The sequence below is a fragment of the Microtus ochrogaster genome, linkage group LG9 (genome assembly GCF_000317375.1).
Source record: "Microtus ochrogaster isolate Prairie Vole_2 linkage group LG9, MicOch1.0, whole genome shotgun sequence".
Lineage (NCBI taxonomy): Eukaryota > Metazoa > Chordata > Mammalia > Rodentia > Cricetidae > Microtus > Microtus ochrogaster.
The window spans coordinates 34,106,472-34,119,830 of NC_022034.1; the positions used below are offsets into that span (position 1 = coordinate 34,106,472).

General features: G+C 36.9%; 1 protein-coding gene across 1 annotated transcript in view; it reads right to left on the bottom strand.

Moving 5' to 3' along the window:
• Positions 1 to 13,359, bottom strand: part of Tbc1d32 (TBC1 domain family member 32) — a 192,225-nt gene that overhangs the window by 102,402 nt on the left and 76,464 nt on the right. Inside the window, exons 20-22 of the mRNA XM_026787416.1 lie at positions 11,437 to 11,555; positions 8,770 to 8,886; positions 2,305 to 2,393 (exon numbers count right to left, since the gene is read on the bottom strand). Coding sequence (XP_026643217.1) covers positions 2,305 to 2,393; positions 8,770 to 8,886; positions 11,437 to 11,555 — 325 coding nt within the window. The remainder of the gene's footprint in view (positions 1 to 2,304; positions 2,394 to 8,769; positions 8,887 to 11,436; positions 11,556 to 13,359) is intronic.

The following is a 13,359-nucleotide window of genomic DNA, read 5'->3' on the forward strand; positions in this document are numbered from 1 at the left end:
TTCAGTCTCCATAAGCAACTGCACACATACATAGGTATGCACAAATCCATGCAGGTGTGCACATAGGCACACACTAAATAATTTTTAATGTTTCCAAAAGCAAAACACTAATTCTAAAAGCCAGTCAAAAATGCCCAAAATTAACATGCAAACTTTTCTACAGAAAGTACTTTGCTCTGCAGTGTATAGGAGACGGCTGTCCTGGCAATACTTGTTTCATAACAAAAACAGAATACAGCTAGTTAAATACTAAAACACACAAAGTACTATTTGTTAATATTGGTTACAACCAATGTTTTTTAAGTGCCACACACTGTTTTAAGTCCTTTGAGTCGTTCAGATGTAATGCCGCCCACTTCCCTGGAAGGATAATAATGTGAGTGTCATACATTTCCCAGCTGTGTGAATGCATCTCCACCTCCTACAAGTACACTGTCCCAGGGCTCAGGACACAAACTGTGAGAATGTACCACTCTACCAGCAGTGGGGTAACAGTACACCAATACAGAAAATTTTCTTTCTATAAGACAGATAGTTCCATTTGTACACTGTAAGAAAGGACCCAAAAAAATACTTATTAAAGCTTTCATTTTTATATTATTTTATATAACAAAATTTTAGTAGTTTCCCTTTAAAGTACAGTTGGAGAAATATCACAAAAGAAATGTAAGGTGACAGGAGAAGAGGTGAGAAAAGAAGGAGGCATGTTTAGCATTTAAAGTCACTGGCCACCAAGCCTGATTATCTGAGTTTCATCCCCAAGAATCCATACGGTAACAAAGGAGAACCAACCTAAAAATGCTGTCTCCTGACCTCTGCATACATGTCATAGTGTTTGTGCACCTAAAAATGCTGTCTCCTGACCTCTGCATACATGTCATAGTGTTTGTGCACAAGCTAAATACATAAATGAATATACAAGGGGGAATATTTACTTAGTATATAACAAGAAGAAACCAATTACTTTTAATTACTCAAAAGTCAAATGAGAATTCTATTGAATATTTTAATAGACAATCCCCGTTTGCTTCATGCTATATGATATTTCTCATGTTATAAATTGAAAGTTAAAATTTCATGTGAAAACATGTTTTGAGATAAAGGTCCAATATCAAAAAAGTATAATAATTGCAGCTTCTTTATATCTTCTTTTAACCAAGAAGTCAAAAGGTAAAGTTCAAGTATTAATGAACAGAAAAAATTAAGATGTTGAAGTGTAGGCTATACTCTACTAGCAAAGAGGCCTGCTTTTAGAGTGATACATTATCACTGGCCTCTCTTACTACCGAGAAAGTTGCTTTGATAATACAAAGGGAAAAAATCATGAACCTATAAGCACAGAAATTCTCCTTAATTCAGCTGTTTTCAAATCAGTCATTTGTAGGTGGGAAAGCAAGCTACACATCTCCCTATGAGCAAAATACTGAAAGGTCCTAAGCCTCTGTATCCCTGCCAAACCTGCATTCTTCCCCATTTCAACATACTAACTAAAATGTCAAGGAATATAAACTCAACCAGTCTTAAATCCCAAGGAAAGAAGAGCTGATGATTAATGATCAATTCCAAGAAGCAAAATCTGGACCTCGAGACCAAACATCCATGTCTAGTCCTATTTTAAGGCCTTATTATAAAAAGGATCTAATCACAAGGCAGCGCAGGGAATCTTCATGAGACTCCTGAGAAAAGTCAATGAAAGTAGTCCTTAATGTGTCCCTACACACTGAGCAAAGGTGACAGCCACTAACCATGCAAAACCTAAATTCACACAAAGCCTATAGTATCAAAACCTAAATACTATAATTTGCTTTTACTCTAATGTTGTAGAATGACATCTTTCAATGCTGTTTTTAAGTTAGCCCATTTAAGCACTCTTTGAAGTATATAGAATCGGGCTGTGGAGACAGCTCAGTGGATGAGCGCTTGCTGTACAATCACGAGGACTTGAGCTTGGTCCCAAGGACTCACATAAAAGTCAGACACTCGTCTGGACCCACAGTGCAGATAGGCAAAGCCACACAGATTCCTCCAACCTCACTGGCCAGCCAGTCTATCTCAGTCCGTGAGCTGTGGGTTCACTAACAGGTCCTCTCTCAAAAGAATGAGAAAGCCACCAAGGAAGACATCTGACATCAAACTCTGGCCTCCACATGTGCACATCTGACATCAAACTCTGGCCTCCACATGTGCACATACACCATCTCACACATACGTAGAGACACATACTATATAGTCACACAAAATATATATACAACAAATGCTTAATCTCCGCAGTTTGTAAAATGTGCTTAAAGTTTAATAGCTTACCTTAGACCAAAGATGTGTGATTGTTCATAATTCAGTAATGAGCGAATCTTAGCTTCAGAGTTCAAAATGATAAGCCTATCAATTATATCCTAAAAATAACAAAGAAACACTGAGACTCTACGTAACAGAAGCTAGTCAAATAAATTAAAGCAATAAATATTCATTTAGATTCATGATTCCAAAATTTGGGTTCACACCGGAACTACTGGAAGTCATGAGATGCTGGGGTTAAAGATGCGCAGACCCATCCTAGAGTTTGTGAACTTCCTGGTCTAGGTGAGACCTGAGCATTATGATTTGGAAACGTTTCTAAACGGAGGTCAATGTTCACCCCAAGTGGAGAACCATGATATACACCTAACTGTCAAAGCAGCAAGCAGGATGTATGTACAATAAAGATAAAAGAGCCCAAAACACAAACTACTGTTAAAAGCAAATATAAAATCTTCTAATGTGAAGCAAAAAACAACTGATTTGAATTTTTTGTCAAGTAACTACTTAAGAGTATGTGAATAGCCTCTCTAGTTTGGGTAAATAAGTGGTTTAGAATCCTGGGAAAATATTATCATCATCTAGGAAACAAAAACAGATGACTGACTAATAGATGATTGATAGGTAGAAGGGCAGACAGATGGACAGATTGGTCTATTTAAGAGCAATTACAACATTTGAGGTTCCAGCATTAAGATTCCTAAAGTTCCTTTAGATTTCCCGTTATGCAGCCATCCCTCGAGACTGGAAGCAACAAGCAGCCTCAAGCCCTGACAGCCTCAGTCCACCACAGTTTTTTCTACGTCAATACATCCATCTCCAAAAGCTTTGCTTTAATGATCTGCCTTTTGCCTGATGTCATGACCCATATTGCCTAAACCCAGGACTCAAGAGGTTAAGGTAAAAGGACTGCCTTAAGTTTAAGACTAGTCTGGGCTACAGGGTAAGAATATGTCTCAATTGAAAAAAAAAAAAAGCACAAGTGTAAATGAAGTAATTAAAAAACAAAACACAAAACCCTGTTTTTGCGTGTATTTTGAGTACAAATCCAAAAACTTTCTTTATATATAAATTCATCAATGGATTTAATTACAACATATTACTGTGGCCAGCCAATAAGGAAAAAAAAGGTTTAGGTAAGGAACGAAGTCAAATAAAATTTATTCATTCTATATGAATGATGCCATGGAAACAGCTCCAGCATATGAATAAGAGGTGAGAGATGAATTTATAAGAGAAAGAAGTAATAAATAATTCAAAATACATTCGAGAAATTCTACTATAAGCACACACACAAAAAAAAGGTAAATTTATCCTAGCAAGATCTAAGGCTCAACACTTAAGAATGAATATACGGGGCCAGGGATATAGCGCAATTGGTAGTGTCTTCCTAGCATGCATATGGCCCTGGGTTTGATTCTCAACACAACAAAAACTATGCACGCTGGTTCATGCCTGTAATCCCTGCACTCAGGAGGTAGAGGAAAAGGATCAGAAGTTCAAGGGCCTTCTGGGATATACAGCAAATTCATGGCCAATTTGGGCCACATGAGAACCTAACTCATATATATGTCTGTGTGTATATTATCTCATATATACCATAAATATATATGTGTGTGTGTGTGTATCACAGATATATATTCACATTCACAAATCTATTGATAACTTGTACAAATGTATAATAATGCATAAGTTTAGACTAGAAAATACTGATGAATAATAGAGAATAAAAAGACTCTTCTTAAAGCTCTGTCACTGTAGTCTGCAGTCTTCTTCTTAGCTGGGCACTCTGTTCCAATCATCATGTAATGAAATGAACATACAACTCACATTCATACGCCCAGCTGCAAAGTCATGTTCTCCACAGCTGTCCCCTCTGTCTTCATCACTTAGCACAAATTTGCACAGCTATCTGAGTACAAAGCTAAGCACACTGATGGTGGGTGACACCTGGGAGATCTGAAGTTTTGGATCTGAATCGAAGAAGTAGATTAGGAAGAACAAAATGATGGGAAGATATGGTATTGCCAACAAGCTGATGGAAGGAGAGACTAAAACAATCCATCAACGATAATGCATTTTCAGACAAGAAAAATGTTATAGTAAATAATTTCTCCTTAAAAGAGGATTACATTGATGTAGCCCCACCCAGGGAAGAAAGCAGAACTCCTACTAAACCTGTCTTATGGAGAGCACCATAACCATGCTGGTTTCTGAGCACTACAACATGTCAGGAAAAGAATTAGCTTCTTAAACAAGAATAAGCCAGCAAAAATCTAGTGGAAGGCCCGGAACTAGCAGTCTACAGAAATATTATTTCAAAGGATACTGTCCATGTTGAGAATTTATTCAGTAAGCTAGCAGTCAGTCTAAAACCAGGACTGGATAAACAAATAATTCAGTATAAGTAATTTTGTAAAATATTATTTTAACTAGAAAAGATGTGTTATATTTGTTTATGCTGCAGAATATTACTTTAAATGTGTAAAGGTGTGTTATATTTGTTTAATTATGTAAGGATGTGTGTTTAATTATGAAAAGATATGTTTCATCGGTTGCACCTTGTCTGCCTAAAGCACCGAATTGGCTTAATAAAGAGCTGAAAGGCCAATAGCAAGGCAAGAGAAAAGATAGGTGGTGCTGCCAGGCAGAGAGAATAAATAGGAGGACAAATGTAGGCTCAAAAGAAGAAGGAAGAGAAGAAGGAGAGAAGGAGAGAAAGGACACTCGTGGGGCAAGAAGTCAGACAGACACCAGCTAGACAGACATAGAAAGGCAGTGAAAGTAAGATAAACAAAAGTAATAAAGGTAATAAGCCATGAGGGAAAGGTAGATAAAGAGAAACAGGTTAATTTAAGTTAAAAGGGCTAAGGCTGAGCATTCAAAGTTAATAGTCTCTATGTCATGATTTGAGAGCTGGTTGGTGGCCCAAAAGAAAAAGCCTAGTATAAAGTAGGTATTTGAGGGCCCATCTAGTCAAGTGGTCCAGTGCCCATATTCATGCTATCTTGATGCTTTTAGGAAATGAACAAATACATGATAAGGAATAGGTCAATAAGGCCCTAAAACTATATATTCCAAGAGTGGATTACCCTGGTTAGCCTGTAATGAAAATGAATCCCTATGGGACTTTTCATCATGGGGAACTAGAGGAAATGACCACTCTTCAGTGGTCATACAGTGAGAAGGTTTAATACCAACCTCCTAAAAGTCTGTCTCTGTCATAATCCCCAGAACTTGAATGTCACCCTGTTTGGACAAGGGATCGTTGAAGATGGAATTAAGTTAAAAATCTTAGTCATTTTAGGTCATCCAAAAGGACCTTGATAATCCAAGACAAATATCCTGAGAAGAGAAATATGTAAGATTCCACTCAGGAAGAGACAACAGCCATGAAAAGATAGTTAGGCATGTAAAGAACTGGAGTCAGGCAGGAACAAGACATGAAATGCCTACAATACATTTATAAGATAGATAGATAGATAGATAGATAGATAGATAGATAGATAGATAGATAGATAGATAGATAGATAGATGGAAAATTGATAGACGACAGATAAAGATGAAAGATATTGATAGATGGATAGAAGAAAGAAAATGGATAGATAGATTTAGAGAGATGAACAGATCATTTAAATAGACTCATGTTTCTGTCCAAAGTCATAGAATTAAGTGACAAAAGCCTAGTCACAGGCACTGTAAACCTTCTTCTGGGTTTTCAGTCAGGTACTCCAAGAGATTCCTAAAACAACATAGGCTTTTGTAGCTGCCTCCCACCATAAAACCCTGAAACCATGGTATTCTGGACACAGAACTTGGAGGAACTGAGCTGCAACTGATCTGAAAGCCTCTACCCTGAGGACATAGTATCAGAAAGTGCTATGCAAATTCCAAGGGAGAAAAGAACCCCACAGTTCTCATTAGCTGTGAAACCTACAAGCCACAACAATTATTGGCCTGGCAAAATATCCTCAATGGTGCAATAGTGGCACTTTTATATTGGAAGTGACCAACTGTCTAATTGGATTTAGGGTCTGCTTAACAGGATGGGGAAGGGGAAATCCATGTCTTATACTGCAAACCCAGCCAACTACTAATGGCTGGGAAATCATATACTGTATAAAAGAACCTATAACTGTCATCTTCCTTAGATAATACAGTTTCGAACTATATTCTAAATACTTCTCCTTATATGCACAGATAAGTGCTGCTCTCACTCCTTACCAAAGAAGTTTCTTTCTGAGCAGACGGTGACAACTGCAGAGTCTCATAATGGATGAAACTGCAGAGAACAAATGAAGATGAGGTGCACAACTCCAGCGGATACACAGTGTACATCAGTATCCCACTGATGCTGACATACAGCCCTACACCTAGGGCTCAGGGAAAGTGGCAGAAGTGGGGACAAAAAACTTTACTATCCAGGAAATCGGGATGTCAGCAGCATGATAGCATCACCTGGGCTTGACAGAGAAGCTGCACCCATGAAACTTCAACAATGTGATTGTCTAAAGAAGACCTAAACAATGACACCAAGCAAATGGTGTCCTGAATAAAACAGTCAGCATGACAAAGTGGATGAGAGATACTGTACAAGGTCCCACTCCTAGCTGAAGAACTACAAGCAATCAATGGCTGTTGAAAGAGAGGGAATCCATTTTCTCTAAAAAGCTCCCGAATACATTATTGAGCTGGACAGTTTTAGGTCGACTTGGCATCAGCTAAAGTCGTTTGAGAGGAGGGAACCTCAATTAAGAAAGTGTTTTTATAAGACAGGGCTGTTGACAAGTCATTAGGGCAGTTTCTTAATTAGAGGTTGATGAGGGAGGGCCCAGCCCACTGTGGGTGGTGTCATCCGGGCTTGTGGTCCTACAGCTTGTGCTATAAAAAAGCAGGCCGAGCAAACCAGAAAGAGCAAGCTAGTAAGCAGCACCCCTCCATGGCCTTTACATCAGCTTCTGCAATACCAAATAGACTCAGTAAGGGGTGTGTGTGTGTGTGTGTGTGTGTGTGTGTGTGTGTGTGTGTGTGTGTAAAACAATAATAAAAAGAACTGAGAGACCAATTTGAGAGAAAGGGAGAATTAGAGTTTGAGGAAAGAGGAAGGTGAAAATGATGTGCATATAGTAATCATGTATGAACTCTTCAATAACGAAGTCCTGCCTAGATCCCTGAGAAGGGAGTTTAGCTCTAATGATACCTTTAATTATTCTATCACAAACTTCAAGTTTCCTCTCACCTTCTTTTTGAGTCTGCAAAAGACATTTAACACACATTTGCTCCACGAAGAAATTTTAAGTACATAATAGAGTGATATTAATTATAAGTATCCTGTTATACAATAAAACTTTAGGATATTTTTACTTGTGTAACCAAAACCTTGTCCATGGGGCTAGGACTTGGTTCTTTGCCCTCTTGCCCAGCCTTAGTTCTGGCAGCCAACTCTAACCCCTGGACTATTTTAGAGTCCTCACATTAGTGGGGTCACACAACATTTGTGCTTATCTGTGCCCTCTTTTGGTAGATTGGAAAATCAATATCTAACCTGTTCACAGGCACAAACCAGTCAAACAGCAGAATATGAAAGCTAACCATAAAGTACATAAGCAATAAGATAAAATTGAGCACAAACAGATGGTACTGGGATAATTTAAGAAAATAAGAGACCCTACAGTCTTAAAGATCTAGCGAGAGACATAGCTAACTTTACATTTTACTCCAAAATAGTTACCAAAACTTCCCCACAAGAGAAAGCAATTTTATGAATTTAAATGTTTGGAATTAACAAAAGTAAAAAGTATTCAAGAAGAACAATACCATTTCTAAAACCAATAATATGTAAGACAAAATGACCATGAGATGTTTGGAATATAGAATTTCAGTATTCAGTAATTCCTTTCTAATCCGTGCCTATGTGTGTTCATGCACACATGTTTATACATTCGTGTTTAATTCATAAACACCCAATTAACTACATCCCCTTTAATAGTTAAACCAAGCCAATAATATGAGCAATTTTAAGTATAATTAAGCTTCAAATTAAATAAATATACATATACTGTCCTCATGGACATAATACAAAATTCATTAAAACATAGGTTGAAAATATATTGGACTCTACGGATATAATTTATTCTTAATTATCCTAGTTAGTGATGGAGCAACATAAGCATGGTTAATAAGTTACTGAGTCATCTAAAACCCATTTCTACAGACGTTTGTATAAATGCCAAGTTGCTTTCCTGGCTATAGAGGGTTAGCTTTGCATTCTGATAGGTAAAACAACAGTTCCATGGCCTAGACCAAAGTTTCCATGCATAGGTAACTCAAAAGGTGATATCCCAGGGATAAGTAATCAATTTAGACTTTGATAAGCAAGGGGGATTTTGTGTATCATTGTCAAATAACGTCTTTGCTACCAATATCAAACAGTAGGCAAGGAGGAAAGAGAACAATTGAAAGAAAGTAACTTACAATAATACATGTTGGAACTTCACGAAGAGAATATTCTGCCTTATTGGGAAGTTCTTGATTGCCTGTTAGCTCATACACAGCAGGGTAGGACAGCAGATTCACCAGCGCTAGGAAGGACTGGAGCAAGGGACGAGACATTTTTCTTTTTAATACTGTACAGAAAGAGTCATTCATGTAAATGTTCCAGCCCTCATGCATGTCTATGAGAAGTAGTTTTAAAAATAATATCTACTGTCAGTGTGAGCTATCTACCCATAATAGGTTAAGAATAACAAAATAGTAATATTTTAAGAGCTTAGAGTGCTAATATAACAACTGTTAAGGAGCACATGTAAGAGCTTGAAAACATTTCCAAATGCTATGTAATTCCCGCAGTTAGAGTCTGGTAAAAAAATGAAAAAGCTCCTGCTTTCTCACTCCTTATACCATTGTTACTAAGAAAACACAAGAGAGTAACGCTCGAAGGCAAGATAATAAAGTCTATATATTCTCAAGCTTAGACCATAAGATTCTCATACTCAATGAAAATCAGTAGAACCCAGACATTATAGTTAATTTTCAAAAGCCAGGGCCTTCCTAGGAGAAGTAGCTCCTTTACCCCAGTCTGATCATACCAGGTTCACCTCTCCACGGCATTTGCAGGCCAAGTACATCTTTTCCATGACACTTTCATCTACTTAACAGCAACTAGGCAGATTTTCCCCACAAACTCCATTCTTACTCTTAGCTCAAAAGCATTCCATGGGTAGCCATCATGAGACAGTAAGGAGAGCCAATTTCTCTAGATGACTTTCAGGACACCTGATTCTCTTCTGCCTCTCCAAAGTCTCATTTCTCACCTTTCTCCAAAATGAAATAGCATAGTCACCTTCAACTGACTGTCACCTACACAAACTTCTCTTGTCCTGCTAATGTGCCCCACCTGCCCTCAACTGTACTGACGTCAAAAAGAAAGTTTGGCGCTTTCTTTCCAGTAGCCTCCGTCTTCTTCCCAGAGTTCCACACATTACTAGTTTGTATATTACTTGTAATTGTTTGTAAGCATTACATTCTGCTTAACAGTTTGATATTTTAAAAATTCAATAGACAGAAAATTTGTGAATAAAATTTTTCACTATAAGGAAATTAAAATTTGAGAAAAATAAAAAACTACTTGATTTGATTTCTCGTTAATAGATGAGGAATTTTGAAGTTGTGATAACAACACATTTGTACAAGAACTAAACTACATTTTCCCTTTTTCTGGCTAAAGTTTCTCTCTGCAAACAAAAACATAGCTGTCCAATACTATTTAGTAGGGACAGCCACTATCCAGTCCTTGTTTGTGAATAGAGAAAGTAGAGTCCACTTCCCATTTCCTCCCTTACACTCAATGGAGAGATACTTCACAAATTGCAGTGCCATATGGTGAACATACACAACATACAGTGCTCTGGAGCCATTGTATTTCTGGATAAAATGAACAAGTATTAAGTTTAAGGTATCCATATTCCCCCACCAGCCACAACCTGTTAAAAACAAAGATGAAATTGCTCACCAACTCTAACAACAAAAAGTAGAATTTAAACCTAATATATATTAGCATAACAGCAAAATTACCAAATAATAAATGTAATGGTTTAGTTAAAAATTACAAAGCATGCTTAGTTAAGAGAATACTATGCGGGAATACTGCCACTCTCCATGAGTGTAGGAAAGAAGGGGGAAAAGACTGGCTATCAAGGAAAGCATTTTAGAGAAATGTGTCTCTAAATTACGGTGAAAGGAACCACAAGGAAACTAGAGGGCTCATGGCTACCAACAAAACCATTGCATAAATAAATTCACCAAGCAGGTGTTATGCAGAAGGATGATTTGCAGATTTCAATATAACTTTTAAAAATTCATCTTAATATCTAGAGACTACATCAAAGGTAAAATGTAACAACTTAAAGTGCTTTAAACATTTCATAATATTAACCCATTAATATATAATAAGATATAATAATAAATAAATTTCTTCTCTATAGTAATGGATTACAAATACAATTTATAAATTGAATAAATATCTACTCTGAAAGGAAATATATTCCTTTCAGAATATATTTATCAAGCATATAGTAACATATTGAGGGTTTCTTATTATTTATACAGACAAGCTCTACACGTTTATGGAATCTCTTTTCTAAGAAATAAAATAATTCTGTTGGTATGTAGTTGTAATAAATCTAATATGCTACTCTAAGCAAATCAAGTAGAGCTTCAGATGAAAACAATCCAATTATTGTATTTGAGAACAAATAACCTGCATATAATTTTAAAGAGACTTCAAGAAAATTTCAGATTACCCCAAGAGCAAACAAACACACTAGACATTTTAAAGGCACTGAGCATATTATAAAACTGTGATGTATTAATCATCCATGGAACTGAAAACTATTTTCAATCAGTTCCCACAAAAGTACACTAAATGTGTTTGTGGTATCAGATATCCTAAAATTGAAATAGCACAAAACATTTATCTACCCATCAGTGTTTAGGACAGCCAGGGCTGCAAAGGGGAACCCTGTGTCAAAAAAACAAACAAACAAAGAAGTTTGCTGCTTATGAGTGACATTGGTCAGGTTTCCATGGAGTCCTCCCTGTGCGACCTTCAAATCTATGCATTATTCTCGCACATCTTCTTACCTTTTGACAGCTTCGGTCAATAGGATCCACTGGAGTAGCTCTGGGATGGGTCACCCTTACATCGTCTCTTCCACATTCAAGATTGGACCACAACTCAGTTATAAGCGCACTAATGAAGCCTAGGAAAAAGTATTACTTATGTCATATTTATAGCATAATTTATATTGTGGTATAAAATAGTATGGTCTGGCTTATGGAAGATAGCATTATTCTTATGAAAAGACTTATTTACTCTCACAGATGAAAAACATTTGCTTCTTACAAAAATAATAGTGTAATCTCTACTCTTGATAGGAATGGTATTTGCTATTTTTACTAAATGTTTATGATATTCCATCACTGTAACATTAACTAAATCATGGGAACATATTTCCCTGGAGACTGTAAAGAATGTGTTCAGGGTGGTGGTGGGGGGGGAGAGAAAGGAGGCACCAGCAAGTCAGGCAGGCATCCAAAGAATATGTTCACTTCATCCAATATTCATTTATAATTCCATGTTTAAAACAATTCTGAACTTTGCTTCAATGAGACCTTTAAATTCTCTTGAGTCAAATACTGTCTAACTACATTAAAATGAATATTAAGGCTGATTATTAAATTTTTCAAATCATACACTATGTCTATAAACCTAACATCAAACCATAAAGTCAGTACACCTTAATTCCTGATCACATTATATATATTTATCTTTATACCCATAGCTGAGTGTAGTCCTCGTTCCCCCATCAAGGAAACTTCTCTTTCTGACAAGTAGGGACTATTTCAGAAAGCCACAACCAATCAAAATGCAGAGTGATGAAGTCTCATCCCAGTGGATATAACTATAACACAAATCCCACTCCTAAGGCGCCGGAAACATAACAGAAGATGGCGTGCTAAGACTGTAAGACTGAGGCCAGGAAGTTTGCTGTGAGACTGTGTTTCCTAGAAATGTCAGAGGTTACACTCATAAAATCTACCAACTCAACTGCCTCAACATGAGCTTAACAAGGACAACAACAATTTGACAAAGTGGACAGAGAAGAAAGCCTACAGAAGCCTCAACCCTACATTAAGAACTACAGGCAACTAAGGAATGCTGAGAGCAGGAAAAATATTTTTCCCTGGAGAAGAGCACACCAATTTGTTATCCAGTATCAAACGGTCAGCCCTAAAAGCATACAAGTAATATTATAGAGACCAAGCAGATTGCATTTATGATTTTAGGAATGTATATGAATATACAAATATATGCAGCAATAACAAAAAAAGAGGCCATGAATTTTTACAGAGAGCAAGGAGTATTTGAGAGTGCCTGAACGAAGGAAAGTGAAGAAGAGGGCAAAATGTAATTTTATCAACATCTCAAAAAACAAATTTAGGTTAAACCAATATGCTTATAACAAAATAAGACAAGTGTTTTCTGGCACAATTAAAAAAATGCAGGCTCTAAAACTGAGAATATTGGGGTCTAATATAAGAGTATAAATTAAGAGTTTATTGATCAGTTTGCATTCAGAGGGTAGGGGGAGTCCCTCATCTTCTGAAACACAAAAAATTCCAGTGTTTCTACAACACACAAATGGGACAGTGCATGTGTAGGGCAATACAATACCTGTAATGTAAGTAAAGTAAGCTTGGGAATCTGCAGTCATCCTAAGGCCTGTGTAGAATTTCATTTAGCCACCTCAAGAAAAGTTTGGGAGGATAAGGTTCAAAAGCTTAACTACTCAATGACAAGCAGATCTGGGATTAAATCTAGACTTCAAATGGTTCTATTAATATATTCCTGTCCACAATGCTACATAAATTTTATTCTAAGTAAAGGAAAAATGTGATTCAGTTTACAGCCAGTTTTGCCAAGGAAGCTACACAAAGAGCCCAAATTGGGGTGAGGGGAGGAGAGAGAGAGAGAGAGAGAGAGAGAGAGAGAGAGAGAGAGAG